This window comes from Blastomyces gilchristii (genome assembly GCF_000003855.2).
Source record: "Blastomyces gilchristii SLH14081 genomic scaffold supercont1.1, whole genome shotgun sequence".
In the NCBI taxonomy this organism is placed as follows: Eukaryota; Fungi; Ascomycota; class Eurotiomycetes; order Onygenales; family Ajellomycetaceae; genus Blastomyces; species Blastomyces gilchristii.
The window spans coordinates 6639453-6657598 of NW_003101682.1; the positions used below are offsets into that span (position 1 = coordinate 6639453).

Genomic DNA, 18146 nt, shown 5'->3' on the forward strand with positions numbered 1-18146 from the left:
CAGGTGAAGTCATAGCTCATATTCCCGATTACTTGGTCACCTTCATGTACCGCCCTCTTTTGTCCAATAGAAGGTCTAAATCCGCGATCTCTAGCCAATTAACAATGAAGGATAACCCACTGCGGTAATGGTACTGCGAAATGACCATACTTGTAGCAAACGTGGACAGCCATGCTAACTGAAGCCAAGTTTTCCTGGCAAATATGTTTCTAGCCCTACGGACTTTTAAAATTATATGAGAATTGAAGTTCGAAACGCCACACTGTGGAATGTGTCTTAACCCCCCATCTCTCTGTTCTATTTACCCGCCGAGAGCATCAAGCGCGACGTGAGTCGTTTTCATTCTAAGAAAAAACGATTGATAGAATCACAGTTCACTGTGCTGCCAGAAGACAATGACGCCGCACGCCCATCACACTCGCCCGAGGTACCACCCGGGCTCAACTAAGAAGGAAATCGAGGAGGAACCAGACTGGCGGACGGCTGGATTGCACCGTATCGGACTTCGCAACGGGGGAAATAATTTCCCTGGTTTAACTCACCGGGGAGACGAGTGGTTAAAAGAGGAGCTGGAGCATGAGGAACATGCAATCAAGATTGAGGAGGAATTGAAAAAGAGATTGGAGCGCCGGGATCTGGTTACTGTGAGGGATGTTATGACGAAGCAGGAAGTATACTATACTCCTTCCTTTTTCTCGGGTCAAATTGAAGGACGATTTGTTTAGGTTGTGTTTTGTTTACTCCGACTTCTTTGATCTAGATTCCACTAATATGATGTGCTCGAACCATGCGGCGATCATAGGACTTCCATCTGGAAAGACCTGAAGTTTTTTCAAAGGGGTGGCGGTATGTGTTACATACAACGGAAGACTTTATCAAGAATCAACAAGACTGGCCTGCAAATATTCAGAAGAGGCAGAAGGAGGAAGAAGAGCGCAAAAAGACACAGGGAGAGGAGGAACAGTTAAAGAAGGAGCATGAATGGCGACGGGAACGTGGACAGAATGCCACCCAGAAAGACGCCTATGCTTCCAGGGAACCACAAGATAAACAGAACGAAAGTGAACAAGCTGTCGAGAAGGAATCAGGAGCAGGAAAGGGTGATGGTTTGAAGCAAAAGTACTCTGCGCAAGAGATTGCACTTTTGCGCGCTTTGCGGCACGAGAACAAGTACATGCATTCTCTCAAAAGGAACGACGGCAAGGGGAAGTCTCCGATGGCCCATTATGAAGATCAGAGACAATTTTGCATAGATGAGGCTGATCAGTTTACTCCGGATAACTGGATTCCGAGAAGTGACACCCTCATTCGCCTCACGGGCAAGCACCCATTCAACTCCGAACCGCCACTGAACACGCTTTACGACGCCGGTCTCATTACCCCGAATAAAATCCATTTCGTACGAAACCACGGCTCTGTCCCTCATTTGCGCTGGCAAACTCATCGACTTGAAGTCGAAAATGGGAAGCTAGTGTTGACCATGGAAGAGCTGAAGGACGAATTTGATGCCATTAATATTCCCGTTCTTATTGCATGTGACGGCAATAGACGGAAGGAAGTGAACATGACCAAAAGGTCAAAAGGGTTCAACTGGGGACCTGGCGCTTGTGGGTGTGCGTATTGGAAAGGACCGCTGCTTCGAGATGTCCTCCTTGCAGCAGGGTTATCACCGGAGGCTTCACAACGGCGGACTTGGGTCAACTTCGAAGGGGCAGATCAACCCAACGAGGGCAAGTATGCAACATGTATCCCGCTGGATTATGCCATGGATCCGAATAACGATGTTATTCTTGCGTATGAGATGAATGATAAAGCACTACCACCGGATCATGGGTATCCTGTGCGCGTCATTATTCCTGGCTATGTCGGTGGAAGATGTGTGAAATGGCTATCGCGCATCTGGACGTCTGACAAGCCAAATGATAGTTATTACCATGTGTTCGACAATCGCGTGGTGCCTGATTTTATCACTGAAATGGATTCAGAATTTGCGAAGGCGATGTTTTCCAACCCCAGCACTGCGTGTAACGAACAAAGCCTGAATTCTGTGATTGTTAAACCTGCCCATGGAGAGACACTGGATCTAGTCTCAGAGAACAATATAAAACGGAAGGAATATAGGGTTGAAGGGTATGCATATGCTGGAGGAGGCCACGAGGTTCAGCGTGTTGAGGTTAGTCTAGACGAAGGTAAAAACTGGCTTTATTGTATCCGTAGGGTGAGTACATCCATGCTTGCCATCATTTTCAGTCTGCAAACCAGTGGAAGCCATGACACGGGGGAATTACTGATTAAAATCATTATCGTCGCTCAGTTTCCGGACGCACCAATTCGCCATGGCAAAAAGTTCTGGACTTGGGTTCACTGGTCTGTGGATGTCGACATTGCACACTTAGCCCAAGCAAGTGGTATCACAGTCCGATGTTTCGACGTCTTCAAAAATTGCCAATCGGAAAGGCTGAACTGGAATTTATTGGGGTTGGTACACCTTGCGTAGAACTATGCAAGACATGTAACTAATGATGCCTCGCGAATTTAGTATGATGAACAACTGCTGGTACACCGTCCGTAGAAATATCGTCGTCGAGGACCCCAAATCTGGTGATCTATTGATCACCTTCCGGCACCCTACAGAACCAGGGTCGGGTGAAGGGGGCTGGATGAAGCCGGAGCAGATTGATGAGATCCGACATGAAGTGGCCGCTCCACAGAAGCAGTTTACTCGCGAAGAGATTGAAAAGCATGACTCGGAATCAGACTGTTGGATCGTCATCAACAATAAAGTTTACGATGCCACGAGCGTGCTCGGCTGGCACCCGGGCGGCCAAGCTGCCATTATGGCACATGCCGGGAGGGTTCATGCGGAGACCACAGAGGAATTTGACAGCATCCATGATGATTATGCCCAGCAGAAATTGAGCGGTATGCACATCCTGTAGAGTCCAACGTTTGGAGAGGATATTGCGGCACAGATGCCACTGCCCTCGTAAATGTGCATCGCTAACACAACAAACAGAATGCGTGCTTGGTGTTGTAACTGATAAGACGAAAGAATATATAAAGAAACAAGCTGAAGAGAGCGCGAAAGCAAGGGTGACGGCCAACTCGACTAGTTCTGGCTCTGGGATCCAGCGTCACAAGTAATGAACCTCTCCTAAACGATATTGTCCCATAAAGATAATTAGCTAACGGGCTTATTCACAATAATCAGATGGACCCAGGTCCGCCTCCGCAAGAAAGAACGACTTTCTGAAGACACCCAACTTTATACCTTTGCTCTCCCACCAGGCACAAAAGGACTTGGCCTCAAGACTTGCCAGCACATTCAGCTGGGATTCCACTTTGCTGACAGGCTGGTAATTCGACCCTACACACCTGTACGACCCATATTCGAAAGCGAAGCAGATGGCACCTTTAAGCTCGCCGTAAAGACATATTTCCCAAGCTCTAAGCAGCCGGGCGGCACGATGAGCAACGTGCTGGACTGTTTGCGTGTAGACGAAGAAGTCGAAGTCAAAGGCCCCGCAGGTGTAATTGAATATGAAGGCCAAGGCCACTTCGTGATTGACGGCAAGAGGCTCAAATTTCAAAACGTCACGCTAATCCTTGGCGGGTCTGGCATTACACCCGGATACCAGCTCATAGCGCATATTCTCCTCTCAGATATGGTGCCTGGCGGTTCAAAGGACCCAACCCGCCTCAGAGTAATAGACGCGAACAAAACAGAGGATGACATATTGTTAGTGGATGAGCTTGGTGAATTTGCGAAACAGCACCCGAAGCAGTTTCAAATAGTGCATGTTCTTTCAAATCCGCAGCAAGAGTTGACGGAGGGGAGGATCAAGGGGTTGGTGAATAAGGATATTATCCGGAAATATGGGTTTAGGCCTGAGGAAGGGAACGTCGCCCTTCTGTGTGGACCGCCTGGGTTAATTAAGATGGCAGCGCTACCAAATTTGAAAGACTGGGGGTATAAAGAGGATGAAAACCTTTTCGGGTTCTGAGTGAGTGAGAGCCTCAGGATATAGGCGATGTGGTGGTGGCGGTGGTGCCCGTTTTGTGTAATATCTGCACACCTAATACTCCAGATTGATTGTCCTTCGGTTCACCGATTATTATTGTTCCATGTTTAGTGCTTCTCTCTTGGCTTTCATCAGCAGTGTACTCTGTACGGAGTACGTTCCTGGCGACGCGTACTTGGTGCCACAACCAAAGAGCGCCTCAAAGCGGCCATAACCGGGGTCCAAAGCCATGCCAAAAGTTCATTCATAGCCCTGAGGTGAAGTTCAAAAATTAATGCCAAGTAGATAATCACAGGCAGAACCAGTTTCTTAATAAGTAATATAATTAGCCATAATTTTAAGAAAAATAGGAAGTTTCGAAAGTGCAAAGTACTTGGTGACGAAGCACACATTAAATATAATATTGCTGGTGTGGAGACTCGTGCAAAATAGTACATTCATTAATAAAAGTGCAGGTGAATAAAGATAAAATAGTTCCCTCGATCCCTCAAATCTATAAACTAATTGTGATAGGATAACAGCGCTATCAGGCTCATGCAACCCGTTCTGCCCGGTCCTAAGATACCTACGGACCCTCGAACACGTTTTCCCTGAAGCGGAAACATTGGCCGAATCTAATCTTTGTTCCAGATAGCGGCGTACTTGATGCAGCCACGCTCCTCATAACCGCTGACAACGGAAAGGGTGTAGCCCCTCTTGACCAAATCGTCGAAAGTCTGCTGGTATCTCCGGGCAGTCATGCCATGTCTGGCTACGAAGACAGAGTTGGATTTCTCCCAGATGGCAGCGAAGTAAGTCTTGCCGTCGACGGAGTAACCGTTGACCTGGACTGGTCGGAGGCCCTTCTTCAAGTTCTTGTCGAATTCCTCCTGATATCGCTTGCTGGTGAGGCCGAAACGAGCAACCCACTCGGTCTTTTTGTTGGTCTTCTCCCAGATCGCGGCATAGCGGGCCTCCTTTCCTTCAGCGTAGCCGCTAACATAGGTCAGACGATATCCTTCCTTAAGGAACTCGTCGAAAAGTTTTTGGAATCCCTCGGCAGACATGCCGATCCTCTGTTCCCAGGGATCCTTGGACGCCTTGTCCCAAATGGTAGTGAATCTGGCGCTTCCTTTGACGGTGTAGCCATCGATGACAGTGGGTCGATAACCCTCACCACGGAGCTTCCAGAACAGGTCAGGGTAATCTTTGGCATCGATTTCGCCCCTGGCGGCGAAAGTAGGCTTCTTTTCGTGCTTCTCGAAAATGCCAGCAAAGAGGGGGATATCGTTCAGGGTGTATCCGCTGACCTCGGCAAGGCTGTAGTTCCTGGCCTCGAGAACATCGAAGCTCTTTTGGAATTGATCACGAGTCATACCATGGCGGGCTTCCCAAGCGGCGGCGTTGACCTGAAGGGCGGATAGGAGCGCAACGGCTCCGGTGAGTGCCAGTTTCATTACAGAAGGCATGGTGCTGGGCTCTTGAGTGTCACGTAGACAACGTCAGGCAGGTGATAACTGCTGGATAAATTGTTAGTTAACATCTTGGTAGGCCAACCACAAATAGGAGAAACCCACCGATAGTAAAGACGAATAAACTTAGTAGGTAAAGACCGAATGAGCGACTGTGGAAACGAAAGTACAGGATAAAAGAGTGTGGGTAGGTGGCCAACGTATGGACATGGAGATGCTGTTTTCGCAAGGCAGCGCCATTCTTATATGAATTTTGGCAAGGGGGAATAGAATTCCTCGGAAATGCCTTTGCCGAAGAGTTGTCTCAATTGAATTCGCTGTCACTGCGCCCCTGTAAAACGAAGCGAAGCGCTGGAAATCTGCCTTCTGTTCGTATGTACCCTTACATTCATTTGATCCCTCCCCAGACGATAAAAATGTGGGACTGCGAGTGGATGCGATGGTGTGTTGATCAAGGCTAGCTGCAATTGGCGCCAGTCCGCCACAATGGCAGGGAAAAGTGCTTGCCCTTTCCATTGGGCCCAGAGAGCGTGCGACGGTGCGAGACCCAATGACCATATCAAATTGGCTACTTCTCTTACTCTAAATTCCCGTTCGGAAACTAGAGATGCTGGTTTGCCCGCCCTCCAAACTCTCTCTGCGGATCATTGAAACCTCGTGGGAATTAACAGAATTTCTAAGAGGCACAGCGAGCGCGCAAAACAATATCGAAAATATCTTTGATAGATTCTTGGAATGCAAGGCCAGTAGTGCTTCAAGGATGCAGAATTTCAGCCTCAACCTGGTCCACAATCACGAAGTGCTCAACACGCTTCCCTTGCATAATTCTGGCAGCAGATCGAATAGTCAACTGTTATTGGCAATTATCTTCGTATTCTGGCCAGAGCTCATTTTACCCTCTGCACAAGGCTCCGCAGAGGGATTCTAGAACCCAGTGCCCTTCGCCGAGCAAAAGGGGGTTTTCCAGCGAGAGCAAGCGGCTGATTGGCTGCTGCCAAATCCTCCGGACCCCGGATTGAGCCTCATTTTGATATCTAGGGCGGGCGAAGGAGGAACTATTGTGAACAAGCGCCGGACCGGTGAGGACTGCACTCGTTTATCCGGATGCGATGGAAGATGTTGTTCATCGTATTTTTGCTGCCGGGAGGAGGCTGAAACGTTAGGTTTGATGACAAAGCAACACATTCGGCGACCTTCTTCCACATCAACAACCGAGCACAAGGGCGACGGGAAGGAGGAGAAAGAGGAAGAGGAAGACAATTGTTGATGTTGAGCATGAATTATTGGTTGTTCTCGTCCTGACAATAGCCAAGACATCATTCGTGAATGGACGGACCTGAGAGTAAATATCCCAAGAATGCACATCTTCCTTCAAGCCCAGCACACAGTTCCTGGACGCTAAAACTACGATCGAATAATGAGCCAAAATGGGGCAACCTGAGGCCCCCAATTCTTGGCTGGCCTCTGCCAGGCGGTGGGGACACACGGCGGCGACTGCCCAAGGCGTTTTCGATGGTGGATCGCGATTGACTACTATTTGTTGACCGTCAAGTGCCAACAGTTCGCGCGCATCACCGCCTGAATCTCGTCAACGAGATGAATTTCATATGCTGCTTGCCTCTGTTGAAGTGCCTCAATCCAGAGACACACAGGCACTTGAGATGATTCTGAACGGCGAATATTGTCATGAGATTTCGGTATTGAAACCTCTGCTTTGTTCATCATCGTGCGACCTTCTGGGACACTGGAAGTTGGGAAAATTGATACTTTTTCAGTAACTACTGGAAACAGGGGCTGCAGTACTGCGTACCCAGCTGCTTGATTTTCTCAAAAAGGGAGATTTTCAAACAACATTTTCCAAAGCTTCGCCTTTTAGAGTAGGCACCAGCCCTGGTAAGCATGCCCCTACCTCTCTATTCCATTAACCGGTTCTTACAGAGAGCAGGCTTCCTAATTATTATTCATAGTGATGAACACCACAATGATTCTATCTCTAGCTACCAAAACGTTCGCACGCCGTCCCTATCCGCAGTGCCATCCCCATCGCCAACGCCTTCACCAACGTCCTTGCCTGATTGCGCCGAAAAATAGTCTCTCAAGCGTGGACTTGGGTCTACCCACTTGCATCCTGAGTCACCACGCAAGCGTGCAGCATACTCTCAGAGCTCCCATGTGTTTCTTGGTCAGGGAGAAATTAGAAGACAAGAAAATGACTGTTTATCTGTTGTGATGTGTTGCACGAAGCACTCCTCAGAGGAGCAATTCAATATATGACAAGAACACTGTTCAAACCCAGAATGTACTCAGAGGGGTGAACCTGCCTCGAGTTATAGACAGCTTGCTGGATACATAGAGAATGGGAGAGAATATGTTCTGGTTGATTGACATGCTTTCTGAGAGTCAGCAGAGAGTTTTCCATCAGCTGAGGTAGAGGCTACTAATCAGCATAGACCTTGAAAGCGAGGAAGCCTCAAGAAGGCTGCTTGATGCAGTTCATAGCGAACTATGAAGGTGTAACAATCTTTAAGGAAACTAATCCCTAATCCTGTGCTCTGTTTGAGGTTAAATCAACATCTGGATCTCTTGCACTATGATTTCAAAGTAGATTTTTCACATGATTGTAGTTTTCTCTATGCCCAGCTCAGTGAGTATAGCCAAGCAGCCCAGTTCCCTCCACATCTTGCAGATTCACATCCGCACCTCTTTTGATCAGCAGTTCAATCGCTGCAAGAGATTTGTCTTCTGCCACTCAGCTTAAAGCTGATCTTTCATTCCGCTCTGTTCTGTGTAGCTCAGCACTCTGGTTGAGAAGCAACTCCATGACATCAAGTTGACTCCACTCAGCGGCTCAGGAGAGAGGGATTCTCCCAGTGATACCTGTCTCTTTCGTCTTATTCTTCTTCTTGTTGATCAACTCTATTATATGCTTGATGAGTAGTATAACAGCAGCTATAGTGAGCTACTCATATTCATAAATTGCCATTTTATAAACACTAAATGTTGTCAGCTCTCATCTGAGACTGTGTAGACAGCTCACCAACCTCTTTTTTCGAATCCAGTCGGTCATTATTGATGGGGAATATGTGTGGGGAGATTTCTAAGATTTTGTAATGTAAATGAAGTAAGGTAGCTGTCAGCTTAAAAGAACTGTGAAGTAGAGAGCATTCCAACTCTTTAAGTGTTGATTGCCTTATATCGCGTGACGTTCAAATAATAAGTACTTCGAATCTGACCCACCAATCTATTTCTAGTTGGCTGGTGGAATTTATGTCAAGTGATTGGCCAAATGGACATACTTAACATCTTAACATGATAGAGTAAGTGTCATTGAAAATGATTTGCCCAAAATCTGAGATATCGCCGGCATGGTAGTTGGTTAGCTCCAGTTGGACCTAGGCGTCCCATTGCGGACTAGCGCCCCGCACACTCAGACAATTCCGAGCGCAACAGCGATATGTCACGTGACATAGCCGAGCACAGACTGGGCCTAAGAGCTGTTTTTGAAGACCTTGAAGCGTGCAAGTGGACGCGACGCGCGCTCTAAAATAAGAAACAAATACCCTCCACTTATAATAACGCAATCAAAATATTAAAGGGTCTTCTAAGAATACAACATAACTACAAGGATCATTTGCAGATTCAAAACAAAAGGAAATAGCTTGTGTTGATAGATCTGTAGAAGAATCAGACACTTTGATTCTCAGATCACTTGCCCCTACCACTCGCGTCAACATTCAGTCAAAGCACATTTGGATATTTATTGTTGGAGAACCCGCACTCGGGCAAACTCTTTTTCAGCCGCATGTTCTCATCTCTGGAATTACGAGCACTCATTTCGGATTTTCGGGCCAGGAAGCAGAAAACTTGACCTCGCTAAGTGCGCCACTTGACCTTGTTATGTAAGCTGACCTCACAAATGTGGCCTGTGTCACTATCTGACCTCACTCAATACATCTTTTCTTGTAATTTGAAATCACTCAATTATTTAACATCAATTCTACAATCAATTCAAAATCAATTTAAAATCAATTTAAAATCAATTTAAAATCAATTTAATACTGAAATTATTCTTGAATTTAATAATAAAGTAAGTATTTATATAATTTACACTGAATTGATTATCAACTGATTTTCAATCAATTGTTAATTACTTAAATATATAAATTGAATTTATTTTATTACTATAATTAATTAATAATTAATTCAGAATCAATTCAGAATCAATTTAAAATCAATTTAAAATCAATTATTAAATAGTTTTATCTTGATATATTTTAAAATTCTGTAAAATATCTCTTTATATTCTATATGAATTTATCTATTTATTTAATTGATTATGAATCAGCTATACATGCTTTGATTGATTGATGAGCTGAATGAATGAGACTATGAGTGAATTGAAAGGTTGAAAGTCAATTACCAACTGATTATTACTGAGGTCGGGGTCATGATTATGTAATGAGGTCAAGTGGCGCACTTAGCAAGGTCAAGTTTTCTGTATACACTTTTGAGGCGGGTGGATTTGAGTTCCATTCGGGTGACTAATCTGGGATTCTATTATTCTAGAATAGTTAGAGCCTGTTCAGTGCGTCCGTGTGTACTCATTCATTTTGTACAGATCTCCACTTTTTTTAAAAAGTACAGTCTCAATATCATGACTGTTCAGTGAACAGAGTGTCTGTACTAATAATACAGCTGCTTTTTACAAAGTACAGATGAAAATAGTCAGATATTCAGTGAATTGAGCAGCTATACTTGCATCTCTTGTCAAGATCTTATGAATAAGCAGTATTTAACTTCAACAGTATGTGATGATGTAGAATAGCACTTTTAGAGACAATATAGTGTATAATAGTGTAGAATAGTGTTCATAGTAGAGATAGTTAACTAATATTGATTAGAAGAAAGCTCACAAAAATGTGTTCTTTTTGAATGAACTCTGAACTCTGTTCAAAAAGAATGCATTTTTGTGAGCTTCCTTTCTCCATCCCAGAGCAGTGGGCAAGATGGAATAGTGTGGGGCACAACGCCGGCTTGCTACTAATAATTGGTATATATACTATTTTTAATGAGATCCACTATTGCATTCAAAAAGTACGGACGCACCGAACAGGCCCTTAGTTACCTTTTTCACCCCGTTCAAAACATCAGCATTGTTGCTGTCTGGAATCTTCTCATCTGCTAAACAATCACCTGCTGATGACATTTTGAATTCATCGCCAGCACAAAAACATACACCACAGTATGAATGCTCACATCTGCATTGGTTGCTTTTCAGATTCATTTCCTCACACTGCACTTCATAGAAGGTAGCTTACCCCAGATACCTCTATTTTGTTGTTCCTTTCCTGTTGTTTCCACTTTTGGTTCTGCTCAGAATACAACATAAAGAGCGCATCTTCTGTATTTGAATCCTCGTTGGTGTCTGAATCTATGTCGATGTCGATGGTTTGGCTTGGACCGATTGCTGGTGCTTTGGTTGGTTTGTTGGCATCAAGGTTTGCCTCAGTACTGAGAAACTTCCCGAGTTTTCTGGGTGGTTGCAAGAAGTCCCCAGAGCTGCTCTGACCGTCACTCTGCTTGATGAGGTCCGAATATTTGCGTGATTCCATTTTAGTGGCGTGATTGCAGTTTGAGGTTGTTGTCTTTCAAGTGATAGGTGGTGGTGCCATACAAGAGGATTTCCCCAAAGACACGGATAGTTTTTCGAAGAACAGAATACGACGGAAGCACAAAGGGGTCTTAACATAATCAAGCGCCCATGATGCTGCGTTTGCGGTTGGCCTTAATATGGAAACAATCTATCGCGATGTAAATCCGTAAGAATAACTAAATAACTAATGGACGGTAAAAGGGCGGGGTCCTAGTATCCCCGTGTTTTCAACCCGCACTCGTATCCACTACATCATCGTCGGCCACGTATAAGAACCTTAATATCCATTCTCATTGGAACGCGGGAGTACAAATGCACGATTTGACTGCGATGATTGGGGATACAACCTACATCTCAATTTGTAATGTTGGATCGTTAGCGCACCAGCAAATCTTGATAATTGGGGAACTACTAACAGTAGAACCTTTTGTCATTGTCCTTGTCAGGCACTATCATAGTAATGACTAGTAGCTAATGAAAGACAGGTGCTTGGATGAGAAGTGCTATGTTGAAGCTGATGTACTCCGTATACTGCGGATAACTGAAAGTTGGAAAATTGCAGTGTTGAATAACGTTACCTATCCCCATGGCCCATGCGGAGAAACTTCCGGCCCGAGATCAACTTGGCTCCAAAAGCATCCCTACCCCATCTAAATAATGAAAATATATCTTAAACAAGGCCTTGCCCGGCCCTTGCATAATATCATTTAAAGAAAAAGTTCATTCTCACAGACAAACTCGGGATTTGATCAAGCAAAGAGCATTCTGGGTAAGCTAAGCAGGCTTTTCATCATGTAACTCCTTCGAGGGACCTCTACACTCTGATCCCACCTTAGCGGCGAGTCTAGCCACTGAAATGTATGAGAAATATTATAATATGCTGTCCAATCCCAGTTCTAATTGTCAGTAAAGTGTTATCAGATATAGGACACTCTGATTGACACAGGCGACCCTGCATAAGCGGCTAATCACATAAAATGCAGCCACTTAAAGACACTGCAGTCAAAACCGCATCAAAAGTGAGATCAAAGATGAAATGAAGTTTACATCTCACTTACCCTTGACTCTTCCCTCTCAGCTGTGAGAAAGATATTGAGCCAGTAATTACACAGTGACTAAAGGTTTGACAGCAAGCTATGATAAATCATGAAATCCTCTAACAATGAATTAGAATGACACAAATCTCAAATATATATCTAATAAAACTGTAAAGTCATTTAAGAGCAATTTCTTTAAGAACATTGTTGAAGCATATGCAATTGTTTAAACTAATAAGAGTGATACACTAGAAAGATTATTCTCTGACAAGCATTTAATTATTATGAGATTAGAATATGTGAATGAAAATAACAGTCTCTCTAGATTCAAACATATAAAAAAATTGAATCATAAAGAGTATATTCTTGTACCAGGAGATGATAATATGATTCTAAGTGATAAAGAAGAGGGAATATCACTTCTTAATATGTTGAATATGATATGTCAGAGTCAGAAGATAGCCTATTTATAATTAAATGCTCGGCACTTATATATTGCAAAATTCAGTACTTAGTACTTACTGCATATAGCATATCTTTCTTGACCTGTATTCTTATCATTTCAACAAATTATGTGTCATCATCTCTGAATAATCTCCCTCATAGAATTCTGTTGCATCACTAGCAGATGCATTAGAAAGGCCATATTGTGGTATTTGAGTGTCAGTGATGAGGGCTAGTGATTGTCAATAGCTGTTTGTGGAATCAGGCTGTGAAAGAGAAAAGCTACCCACAGAAGCACTCAAAATGCCATACTGTGATTATTTGTGTGTCCGTGATAAGAGCAGGGTCTGCTGAAGAAAGTTCACCTGTGGAGGCATCAAGAATGCTGTAGTTATTGCAGTAGTCCCATGACAGCTGCATGGAACTATCTCTTGTCTGTGGAATATCCGCCCAGGCGTCTCCCATTGCCATATTATTGTTGGAGGAAATGACTGACAGTCACTCTGTTGTTGCCTGTTTTCGGCTCAAAGTGTTCCTCCACATGTCCATTTCGTCCATATTTCTTGAAAGTTGGGGCAAGTGTGTCGTATTCAGGGTCGGTTGGAAACCGGGCCCCTAACCGGACACTGGTTAGCCTTGTTAATATGCTTTCAGCTATTGCTTTGTACATGTACATGTACGGAGTACTCCGTACAATACAAACCTATTGCAGCTTGCGCTAGTGCATTCAGGCTGATCATTGGTAACTAGTTAGTGAAGTAGGTGGGATATATGCTGAACAAACTGTTGGACATGCTAACTTACTTATTTAAGCCTTGTAGCACACCCGAAGTCTCGTAGCCCCACAGAATCTTTATGGAAGCCCCCTACCTATCTTTGTGGTGGATCCCTTGCAGAGGGAATGCTGTCTCAACTCTTACCTAGCACGATTCATTAAAAAGGGGTCCACATGCTGCTCGAGGTTTTCCACTGGATCAGAAATGCCACTTGAGCTAACTATATTAAATCCAAGCTTATGTTCTTCGCCTACTTGAGGAAGCACAGCTAACATAGCCAAGGATATTAAACCCAACCCCGCCACTTCTGGTGATGGCAAGCCCACGTGTTAATCTACAGTCGACAAGGTTCGCGATGTCCAGTCCCATACCTCCATCAATGGCCTATATATTTGATCGGCCAAGCTGATTGTTTCTCAGAGTATTCTGATATCCGCGGTGATGTATGAAAAATCAATGGAATTGACATCACCAATGCTAATTCTAAATAGATATGTCGTGGCGATGAAAATGTATCCTTGGGGTTCATTGTATTCATCTCAGATCCTGTACTTCAAGAGCCGTTGAAGTATCTGAAGTATCTGAAGGCTCAAACTCCTCATCTCAATGATATCCTACAGAGATCCGGCTCATATAAAAATGAAAAATAAAACCCCCAACAGCAGGGCCCCGAGTGCTTTGTGTTGATAGTGGAGGTTCATCCAGTAGGAGATGCTAGCCAGCGAGGATTTCGCGTTTCGAAAACACCAAGCAGCATGGCACAACCTGACGGTCATCCTTTGCTGATTTTACATAACAAATCGGAACCAACCACTCCTCTGCATTTGGGCTATATAACCCAACTTTCCAACCAAATACGCTCGATGAAAGAGCCCTCAGTCACTCATCCACTACTGTCACAACTCACGTATTGTACAGTACCTCTACTTTATCACCCATTTGCTTCCTCAAATATCCCATCCAGGTCGTTTCAAACGCCCCATCAAGCACAAGCTCCGTCAACCCGCTCATCCTCCCTACCTCCAACATGAACTGCCTATCTTCTCTCCATCCCCATCTCGGCTGCATCCCATACCCTTCCTCATCACATTCATAGCACTCATAATCCTTCTCACCCAACTCAGCCAAACGAACACGAAGGTACCTCAACCCCTTCGCATCCCTGGTTAATCGGCGCAGCAGAGCCCGTAAGCGCTGTTCCTGACCGTCACTCACCACCCCGCCAAATTCGGTTATGATTATCGGACCCCCATCGACGAAAAACTGCACGCGTTTCAGAAGTGAGACGTTTCGGGCTCCGATTTCATCGAGCCATATGGTATCACGCGGTATGTTACGGAGGATGAACTCGTTCTCCCTGTAGAGAACCGGAGTCGCTTCGTCATGTATTTGCGTGCATGTTGCGAGGAGGGAAGGGCTAAGGGAGGTTTGTCGCTTGTTATGGGGGTCGGTCTATGGGATGACTGGCAGTCAAGCTCGCGTTGTATATTTGATGGCGTAGCTCGTACGGGAGTAGGAGGAGGAGACAGGGTGAAAAGGGCTTTGGCTTATTGCATCGGCTGGAGGTTGAACTGATAGTCATGATATCTTTGTTTCGTGTAGCAGGAGAGGAGGGAACAATTATGTTTGGGGAACGATAGAAAAATTATCATACATCAGTTATGTTGCCCTTCATATTAATAACCTTGCTCACGATTTCATTCTTCCTTGCAGGGAGGGACAGGCTGCCCGCCTTTATCTTACTTCAATCTCCTGTTTCTTTTAATATTTAAATTTAGAACACCGCCTCTCCTGCAGGGAATTTTGTCCATTTAAGAGGCAGAAGTTTGTCAGCGGATTACGTATTTTTGCCTATCAGGGATGGAAACGTTGCACGTTCTGGCAGCGAGCTGAGGCGATGATTCAGCATGGCTTCTCAGCCTCACCAGGATGTGAAAGCAGAATATCTACATAGTAGCCCTCCCATTAAGAATCTCGAAAGTAGCAAAATGAGAGCCGGGTGGGAAGGCTCGGTAGACCTTATTTTTCCCAACCCCCCTTTCGGCAGATGGGAGGTGTTTATCCGTATTACCAGTGCTGGTAACTCTGAAATTATGTAGTTATCTGAATTACATTTATGGTACTTACACAGAGTGGGACAATCGACACCTAAGGCTACTTCAAATCGGGAATAGCTAATGAACACAAGAAGAAGTACGCTGTGTGCGAGAGAGAGATAGAGAGTGAAAAGAGAAAATAATCATTAGTTTGCCTGCTTGGTGTTCATGGGCGCTTATATACAAAGTCAATACGTAGGTACAGTACATACTCGGAAGACAATTAATGAGCCACCCAAAGTGCGTACGGGCGATGTAGAATGCGAGCAGTGTGGATGGTGGATGAGAGTAAAATGTATGTGGTGGATTTCTAGGAAATTTCGGATATCTCTCATCACTTCCCTACGTTATGCACCCTGGACGTCTTTCGCACGGTTACAACGCCGTCTGAGCGTGGTGTGTCGGTTTCTCGTCGTCCTGTGGTTCTATAGAGTGGCTTACTGAGGCTCTCCTATAACCAGCGAGCACTTCGGCCTGTACGTCCTCTTCGAAAACATCCACTACAGTTTCAGGGAATCGCCTCGCAGAAACGCCACGCTCGAACAGGATATCCAGTTCTGCAAAGGACCGGCCACGCGGCTCCGGGACACGGAAATACGTGTAAATGATACAGCAGAAGCACACACCACCCCAGAAAAATCCCGCATAGTTAGACCAATTCCACGCACTTGGGTTCAACATGTATGGAGTCAACACGTTGCAGAAGATAGCCGCTATGTTGTATAAAATCCTTCCCAGCACGACGGTCTTGATCTGCAAACGCCGGCTCGAAAGTTCGCCCACAAGAGAGTAGCAGACTGTGCCGACAGTGAGTTGGTAGACCAAAGCCCAGACCAGCATCATGGATCCGGTTGCCAGCGCGCCACTGTTGCGGTTGCTCTCGGGAACAAGGCCAAGGAATCCCATTACCAAAAGCATGACACAGAGACCGCACAGACCGAACATGTAAAGGGTCCTTCGGCCAATGCCGCGAGACATGAGAACCCATGCACCGAACACGCCTATCATGTTGATTCCGTATTGGCCCATGGCGAAGGAGTAGGAATGTACAGTCGACACACCAGCCTGTTCGAGGAAGTATGTAGAATAGTTGGAGAATGAGTTTCCGCTAAGATTCTGGATCGCCCAAACCATACAAACAATTTCCGTCCGGCGCAAGTCAACTCCCCTGAAACAGTCGAGATAGCTGGCACCGCTGGTAATTTTCTGTTCTAATGCTGTGGTGTGAACAATCATTGCAATTGTCTCGTCGGCATCGAAGTCCGTTTCCCGATTCAAACTCGTTAGCCGAAGGAGGGCACGTTTTGCTTCCTCAGTCCTGCCCTTTCTCACCAACCACCACGGAGATTCTGGTGCCATGAAAATCGCCAGAGCCAATGGGAGGGGCCACATCCATTGCAATGCGTACGGGATTCGGTATGACCATTCATCAGGTCGGCTCAACAGGGCTTTGAGTACTCCAATTCCAATGAATTGGCCAAGACCCCAGCAGAAATTGATGTAAGTCGTAAGATAGCTCCGCAGAGCAACGGGACAGACTTCAGTAGCGTAGGTGATGCACAGGGTCTGGAAAACGCCCCATGGAATACCACAAAGGATCTCAGCTACCAACAAGGCCTCCACATTCTGTGCAGTGAAGAATACCGTAATCAACCCGGAAAGGAACAACAGACAGGTTAGAATCGTATATCGGTAACCAAAGCGTTCAGAAGCCCAGCCGTTGATAAATAGCCCTATAATTTCACCGACGACTGCACCATTGCTAAGAGCTGCTTGCCACTGTACGGCGAAAATAAATAAATAATAGGTTGTTTAGATCCATGAAAATGAACATTATAGAACAACGATAGAAGTATAAACAAAATTTCTATGAACCTACCTTGGCAGGGACTTGGTATTCATTCCCGTATCGGACTCCATATTTCTCGTTCCACTGAGGGAAAGCGTAGAAATTGTTCACCAAACAAATATCATAGCCTTCCATAACAATGCAGGTTGAGATGAGCACACTCCATGCAGCTGCTTTTGGGTAGAGCTTCAGCCCCTGTAGCAGGGTCATCCGCTGCTCCTTGTCAGCTGCCAATTTCGCACTCTCAAATATCTCGCTCTTTGTCACCATGGAGGATTTGCCCAGGCTGGCGCCACCCGCATTTTGAGCCGCCGGCTCGACGCCACCAGCGTTCTTAGGGCCCGTCATGAAGTTTAAGCCAGGCCAGGCACAGAATGCTGAGCGCGAGGCTCTATTGGAAGGCTGAGATGGATAAGTGGTGAATTAAATTTAAAGGGTCGAAGGGGGCGACCGCGGAACTCGCGAAACTCGAGAGGGGAAAGAGAGCGAGCAGGCACAAAGAAAAAAAGGGGAAAAAAAAGAAATACAGGGGTGGATTTTCGCTCAAAATAACATGGGCGGTACTGGGGAAGGCACGTGAAGATTTGCAGGCTTCAAGCAAACCTTCCAACTAAAACGGGAAAATCTGGGGGAGAAAGTTCCAGAAAAACACCGTAATGACAGCAGGATCTGATTCGCTGTGTTCCATCCCCATTCTGGCAATCCAGTCTAGTCTTGCCCCTCGCCCGATCAACTGCGGAGTGAGTTTCCAGGGCTTCCAAGGCGGGTTCCAAGAGGCTCTTCTTCAGCAGGTTCAAGCAAGGTCAAGCAGGGCCGCA

General features: G+C 45.4%; 4 protein-coding genes across 5 annotated transcripts; 1 reads left to right on the forward strand and 3 right to left on the reverse strand.

Moving 5' to 3' along the window:
- Nucleotides 1-395: 395 nt before the first annotated feature.
- BDBG_00707 (nitrate reductase (NADH)) lies at nucleotides 396-4004 on the forward strand (the record flags this gene model as incomplete). The annotated part of the gene is made up of 6 exons (XM_002629415.2): nucleotides 396-671; nucleotides 803-2218; nucleotides 2315-2478; nucleotides 2540-2922; nucleotides 3017-3140; nucleotides 3212-4004. 6 exons carry the CDS (start codon nucleotides 396-398, stop codon nucleotides 4002-4004), a joined length of 3156 nt encoding a protein of 1051 aa, XP_002629461.1.
- Nucleotides 537-7141, reverse strand: BDBG_00708. 2 transcript variants are annotated; one of them, XM_031720000.1, is made up of 2 exons: nucleotides 5579-6866; nucleotides 537-5518 (listed from the first exon to the last, which is right to left on the reverse strand). In XM_031720000.1, the coding sequence occupies exon 2, from the start codon at nucleotides 5468-5470 to the stop codon at nucleotides 4637-4639; it is 834 nt and encodes a 277-aa protein (XP_031575970.1). In that variant the 5' UTR covers nucleotides 5471-5518; nucleotides 5579-6866; the 3' UTR covers nucleotides 537-4636. The 2 variants fall into 2 exon arrangements, with proteins under 2 accessions (XP_031575970.1, XP_002629462.1); XM_002629416.2 differs by having other exon boundaries at nucleotides 649-5521; nucleotides 5579-7141.
- A 3567-nt stretch (nucleotides 7142-10708) lies between these two features.
- BDBG_00710 (uncharacterized protein) lies at nucleotides 10709-11085 on the reverse strand (the record flags this gene model as incomplete). The annotated part of the gene is made up of 1 exon (XM_002629418.2): nucleotides 10709-11085. The coding sequence occupies one exon, from the start codon at nucleotides 11083-11085 to the stop codon at nucleotides 10774-10776; it is 312 nt and encodes a 103-aa protein (XP_002629464.1). The 3' UTR covers nucleotides 10709-10773.
- A 2821-nt stretch (nucleotides 11086-13906) lies between these two features.
- BDBG_00712 (MFS transporter, SP family, general alpha glucoside:H+ symporter) lies at nucleotides 13907-18130 on the reverse strand. Its single transcript, XM_002629420.2, has 2 exons — nucleotides 17359-18130; nucleotides 13907-17258 (listed from the first exon to the last, which is right to left on the reverse strand). The coding sequence occupies exons 1-2, from the start codon at nucleotides 17674-17676 to the stop codon at nucleotides 15855-15857; spliced, it is 1722 nt and encodes a 573-aa protein (XP_002629466.1). The 5' UTR covers nucleotides 17677-18130; the 3' UTR covers nucleotides 13907-15854.
- Nucleotides 18131-18146: the final 16 nt, after the last annotated feature.